Source organism: Marmota flaviventris, chromosome 14 (genome assembly GCF_047511675.1).
Source record: "Marmota flaviventris isolate mMarFla1 chromosome 14, mMarFla1.hap1, whole genome shotgun sequence".
Classification (NCBI taxonomy): Eukaryota; Metazoa; Chordata; class Mammalia; order Rodentia; family Sciuridae; genus Marmota; species Marmota flaviventris.
The window spans coordinates 1,837,378-1,843,642 of NC_092511.1; the positions used below are offsets into that span (position 1 = coordinate 1,837,378).

A 6,265-nucleotide genomic window follows, 5' to 3' on the forward strand; every position below is an offset into this window, starting at 1 on the left:
GGACTCCAGAGAGGAGTTTAAATGCCTGGAGGACTGTCTTGTAGGAGGTGGGCTAAACGACCTTTGCATCTCTCTGGGTGCGGCCCCAGGGTGCTAGGGGAGGGGCAGAGGGGCACCCCATCCCCACCCCATCCTTCCTGGCTTGGGGGTGGATACCCGGCTTCTCCCTCTGCAGGGAAGCAAGCCCTTAGCTGTGGTCTAGAAGTGGGTCTGGCGTCCCTGTCACAGTGCACTTGGGCACACACAGGCTGACACTTGGCGAGGACCTCGGGACCACCTCTTTCCCTGGCGCGGGGTTACCGGGAGGGGGAGGGCGACTGGCTGATTGACTGGAAGCTGCTCTCGACTTTCCCTCTGAGGCTCAGGATCTCCTGGTGGAGAAGCAGGGTGGATTCCATCAGGGCTGTCACAGCGGGTGGGGGGCGGATCTGGTGATCATGGCAGGCACTGGGTCCCCTGGTACTGCAGACTGACTCAGGCAGGGCCGCCCCAGCGGCTGACACTGGGGACAGCTGGAGGGGGTGCACCTCCGGGCTGGTGTTGGGGGGCTGCCCTGCCCTGGGGCCTCTGCTTCCTCGGCTCCACCTGCTCCTCCCTGGCCACCCAGGGACTCCCCTTTGCTGCTGCGTAGTGGCCACCATTCTGCCCTGTCCTCCTCTCCCCGATTCTCCTTCCTGAACACCCCCAGGTCATGGCCACAGGCTGTTCCTGTCTCCCGTGTCCCTCCGGTTCCCTCCTTCCCTGAGTGACATCACCGGGGCCTATTTCTAGTTGCCATTGACACACTGATGACCCCCAGTTCTCCGTCCCTGCCTGGCCCCCACCTCACACACCCAGCGCCCCCCTCTTCCTGCTCTTCCCTAGGGACACTGGGGCCCAGCGTCCTCTTCCTCTGCGACCCAGCCTCTGGGATGCTCAGCATCACCTGCCTGGCAGCCCAGGCTGCAGGTCTTCACCTCACCCCTCCCATGTGGTCACCCGAAGGGCCTGCCACTCCACCTCCCACATACCTCTGCCACCCGGCCACTACCTGCCACCTCCTAGACACTGCCTGTCCGCCTGCACCTCCCCCACCCTCCCCAGCCAGCTCCGTCCCTGCCCCTTCCCATCTCTTCACTTAGTGGCCGGCTGCGTCCTGGGTGAGACCTCGCCCTCTTCTTCCCAACTCCCTGGTGGTTCAGTGGTTCACTATACCTCGGGGACAGATGCTTCCCTTGTCCCTTTGCTCATGCTCCTCAGAGACTTCAGCTTCTAAATGGCTAATTTCCTGGGTTGCAATTGCCTGATGGTCCCCTGATTTCCCAGCAGACTCCATGTGCTGTGTGGGCACACACACCTGCCGCACCAGTGTCATGCTGGGCTGGTCAGGCCCCGCCCTCCCTGGTACCCCAGCTGCACATGGCCCCAGTGACTGCTGGGGTTCCCACCTTCTAGTCCTGATTCCTCTGACTGATCCACAGGCCCTCCCTGCAGGAAAACAGCCCTGAGTTTCAGATCAACAGGTCTCCGTTCCTGTCCTGGTTCCACCCTGAAGTAGGCACTGACCTGGTCAAGCCCCACAGCCCGGCCCACTTCTATGCAGGGACCTTGTACAACCACAGGAGAACTCATGTGAGCCCACGTGCTCTGAGCAATGCACGGCTCCTTGCCCTTCCCCGGGCAGCGCTGGACTCAGTGTGGCTCACCCGAGCCGTGCTCTGTGCTCTGGAAGCTGCCCATGTGCGCCACAGCGCAGGACTTCCCGCCAGGAGTCCATCTCTGCACGGAGCTCGCTGGACTGGGTGCAGGTCCTCCTGCTTCTCTTGGGACCTGCTTTCCCCGAGCTTCCCTGTTTCTGTGACAGCGTGGGTTGGGAGTGATCCCGAATCCTTGGGCACACAGGACACGTTGGGGATGAGGGCATGAAACTGAGCTTCCTGCTGCAGTCCCTGAGCCTGCTGTCAGTCTGCCTGGCCATCGGTGACCACCCGTGGAAAGGCCGGAGCAGGTGGCCTCTGGAGGGGAGGAGCCTGGCATTCAGCAACTGTCCTCTGAGTCTGTTCTGGGGCCATGCAAAGACAGCCATTCTCAGTCTTGGTGTAGTGACCAGAGGGAAGTCCTGCAGGGTCATGGTGGTGTGAGGCCAGGCCCTGTTCCCTCCTGCAGGAGACAGGAGAAGAGGCAGAGGGGCTGGTGACTGTTAGCAGGGGCCAGCAGGGAGTGTGGAACAGCACTTTGGTGTGGAGCTGGCCCGATGGTGAGGCGTGCAGGGGCAACCCAGGCCCTCCTTCCTGCTCCCTACCCCTCCTGAGTCTCCTTCAAATGCAGCCAGGCGGAGCCCAGGCTGTGCCACCTGGCACCCGTGCCCATGTTCCCAAGAGCACCCCTCTGTGTCCTTGGAGTCCTGTGGTTGTGTTTCAGCTGGGGACGGGAGTGAGAGCTGGGAAGCACCGTGGTGCGGGGTGGAGGTCAGACCATGCCTCCTTCCCTTCACTGTCACCGAGGACCTGCGTGACCTTGGAGAGGTTAAGGGCTGTGCAGTTTTTCAGTCTTGGTCTGTGTGTGCATGGGCGAGTGGGAGATGGCAAGGAGGAGGCATGTTGGATCACCTGTGCATCTGCCAACTTTGATCTTATCGTTTTCTACAGGAGACATGGGGGACAAAGGACAGAAAGGCAGTGTGGGTCGCCATGGAAAAATCGGTCCCATTGGTGCTAAAGGTATTCTAATGCAGTTCTTGCCTCCCACTCCCTCCCAGGCTCGGAGCATCTGAGGACAATTGTAGATGGACCTTCTTGCCTGGTGGTCTTACTAGTTTCTGTGTATCATGCCTGTAAATTCTGCCCCAGTGCATACTTTCAGAGTTGGAGCCAGCGGCTGCTCCACTCATGGGAGAGGGGGAGGGCAGTGTGCGCGGGCAGCAGGACTTAGGGGTTCACCTTCCCGGGTGCAGGGTAGGAGCTGTGCATGGCCAGCTTTGTGTTTTCAGCCTCTCAACAAGCATGATGCACGAGGTTTTCATCACTGAAGTAATGCCAGGCATGTCAGGAAGCCGGTCCACTCCGCCCAGCTTTGGTTTCTTAGGTTTGTGAGGCTGCGGGATGAGTCAGCCAGAGCAGGACGCAGGTTGTCCCACCTAACAGGAGGTTGGGCCAGGGCTCCTGGCTGCCTGAGAGGGCCAGAGGGACCTGGGTTCCAGCGTGAGGTTATAAGTGTGTCCTCCCTTCCTGGACCTGGCCGTTGCTAAGCCCAACCCCAGCTCCACCATCCTGCATGTATCTGGATTTCCGTGCTGCGGGGAGGGTCAGGAAGGAGCTGGCGTCCGAGCCAGCCGCCTTCACCCTTGGAGCTGAGGATCTGTGGGTGCTGCCTGCAGAGTTATCCGGGGGAATACCCTGGCTTCCAGAGTGAGTCAACAGCAAGCACCTGTACCTCCTCGAGCCCCAGGACATACACAGGGTCCTGTTCATGCAGAGGACACTCCCTGTGCTCCCTGCAAAGGAGGGTCTGGGAACTCTCAGGCTTGAAACCCGAAGGGAGAGGTTCAACCGGGACGCTTTTTACTCAGGGAGCACATCAGCTCTGAGTGGTGACCTTGACTCTGCTGTTCTTTTCCAGGGCAAAAAGGAGATTCTGGTGATATGGGACCCCCTGGCCCTAACGGAGAGCCAGGTATGGCATAGCGACCTGAGGATTTTTTTTTTTATTATTATTTCTATTTGTTCTACTTAGTTGTACATGACAGCAGAATGCATTCCAATTCATTGTACACACGTGGAGCGCAACATTTCAATTCTCGGGTTGTGCATGGTGTAAAGATGCACCGGTTGTGGAATCATACATGTACCTAGGGTGATGACGTCCACCTCATTCCACCATCTTTCCTACCCTCATGACCCCTCCCCGCCTCCCCTTTGCCCAGTCCAGAGCAGCCCAAGGAATTTTAATAAAATGTCTTAAAATCGTACTTTAACACTGTGAAGCGTGAGTGACACCGCGGGGGCTGGGAGGCAGGGCATCCATGACACTGGGAGGTGGTTGCTCACTAGTCCCTCTGGTGGAAGCTTCCAGCGTCCCTCACCTGATGTCTCGGTGCCCTTCCTGGGCCTGCCGTCCCTCTGACCCCTGCCTGGCGAGGCTCAGGCCTGCCCGCCCCACAGCTTGTGCTCCTGGGTTTCCATCTCTCTCGGGGTGCTCCAGGATCTCCCCCTCAGAGGTGCACACCCGAATGCCCCAGGCACCCCAGCAGCGGTCCCCAGTGTCCTCACCTTGGGGGCCACCAGGGATGTCTAGGCAAGCTCAGGGGCACGTCATCCAGCCCTGTCGAGTGCCTGCTGGAGCTTCCTGCCCATTCTCTGTCCCCCCAGAGCCACATGGCTCTGCCGCAGCCCCTCTCCCTGCCTGGGCTACATCCCGGCAGGCCGCTGTGCGAGGCCTCCCTCGCAGCTCACACGTGAGGTGCAGAGGACAGCAGGATGCAGCTCGGGCTGCGTGCGGCCAGGGTTCCCCACCTCCTGGAAGGCTGAGGAGGGCTGACGCTTACTGCTGCTGCTTCACGTGGGTGCTTTTCCATCTGTGCTGGGTCCTGTCCCCTCCTGCCCCATGGCGGCTGGCTCTTCCTCTCTGTGAAGCCCCCCCCCCCCATTTACACCTTGGCCTTCTGTGTGGAGCAGGAGGGTCCTGAAGGCCTCCTGCCAGCCTCCTGCTCCTGGTCCCTAGCTTCTCCCCATCCAGGCCTCTGGAGATGCCTCACCTGGGGCTTCTGTGTCCCCTCCCATCTGCCCCACCATCCTGCGGTCCCTCCGAGGGACACAGACCGTGCCGCTGGCTGCCCTCCTTCCAGGTGCCGTGTGGCAGTCCTGGGCTCTGCCGGCTCCGTTCCTCCTTCCCCCCATGCCCTGGTGTCTGCACTGCCACCCTCAGCCTCCCTGGGGAGGCCATGCCCCTCCTCCTCCTGCCCTGCAGCTTCTGCCTTCCCCTGCTGCCAGGCGACACTTGCAAACCTGGTCTTGCCTTTAGGACATCATCGTCACGGCCTCGAAGGCCTGCCTGGTGTCTGCCGAGGAACGATCATATTGGGGGTGGGGTGCGCCCCTCTTCTGAACCCAGCGCCTGCTCAGTGGCTTGATTCCTGCAGGTATCCCCTGTGAGTGCAGCCAGCTGAGAAAGGCCATTGGAGAGATGGACAACCAGGTCGCGCAGCTGACCACGGAGTTAAAATTCATAAAAAATGGTATGTTGGGCCCCGGCTTCCCTTCCCCCAGCCCTGGGGGCAGAGCCCCGGCCGCCTGCGGCTCCAGGTGTGGTCTGGGGTCCCCGTGAGCCTGAGGCCTGTTGATGGGAATGCAGTGCTCACTTTCCAGCCCTGCCCTCCCCTGCAGCTGTCGCCGGTGTGCGGGAGACGGACAGCAAGATCTACCTGCTGGTGAAGGAGGAGAAGCGGTACGCCGACGCCCAGCTGTCCTGCCAGGGCCGGGGCGGCACGCTGAGCATGCCCAAGGACGAGGCCGCCAACGGCCTCATGGCCGCCTACCTGGCCCAGGCGGGCCTGGCCCGCGTCTTCATCGGCATCAACGACCTGGAGAGAGAGGGGGCCTTCGTGTACTCGGACCGGTCCCCCATGCAGACCTTCAACAAGTGGCGCAGCGGGGAGCCCAACAACGCCTATGACGAGGAGGACTGCGTGGAGATGGTGGCCTCGGGGGGCTGGAACGACGTGGCCTGCCACACCACCATGTACTTCATGTGCGAGTTCGACAAGGAGAACGTGTGAGCGCCCGCCAGGCCTGCCCGGTCCTGCTGCCCGGTCAGCAGGCAGTTCCCATGGATGGTGCCCCCAGCCAGCGTCCTCCGGTGTGGGAGGGACTCTTGGGACAGCATGCTCCCCGCCCTCACCCCAGGAACGCAGGGGCTCCTGGCTGTGGGGCATCTGAACCTCAGAGAACGCAGTGAGCTGAACAGGAGAGCCGTGTCCTGGGGGCTCCCTGCTGTGCCGCAGATCACACGTTCACTGTGGAGGGCGCTCAGAAGGCTCTCGCCTTGGTCCAATAGTAAAGGCCGCCCTTCACTATCACAGTAGGTAGGTGCCGGACGAGGGCGTGGGTCTGGAATGACCTAGGCCTCTTCATTCCTGTGTGGAAGGGAGCCCGCTTCCAGGGGCCCGGGTTTCCATGGTTAGACTAAAATGTAGGTCCCTTTGCACTTGTTATCCAAGTAGAAGCCACTTGCTTTGCTTCAAACCCAGATTTCAGGAAGATAAGAATAAATTCTGAAGCTTTGCCATGGC

The 6,265-nt window shown here is 60.9% G+C and overlaps 1 protein-coding gene across 1 annotated transcript in view; it reads left to right on the forward strand.

The window, feature by feature from the left end:
- The window catches only part of Colec11 (collectin subfamily member 11), a 33,281-nt gene extending 27,016 nt beyond the window's left edge, over positions 1-6,265 (forward strand). The window contains exons 4-7 of the mRNA XM_027937815.3: positions 2,628-2,699; positions 3,598-3,651; positions 5,117-5,212; positions 5,361-6,265. Of these exons, the coding sequence (XP_027793616.1) occupies positions 2,628-2,699; positions 3,598-3,651; positions 5,117-5,212; positions 5,361-5,752 (614 nt within the window). The 3' untranslated portion in view covers positions 5,753-6,265. The remainder of the gene's footprint in view (positions 1-2,627; positions 2,700-3,597; positions 3,652-5,116; positions 5,213-5,360) is intronic.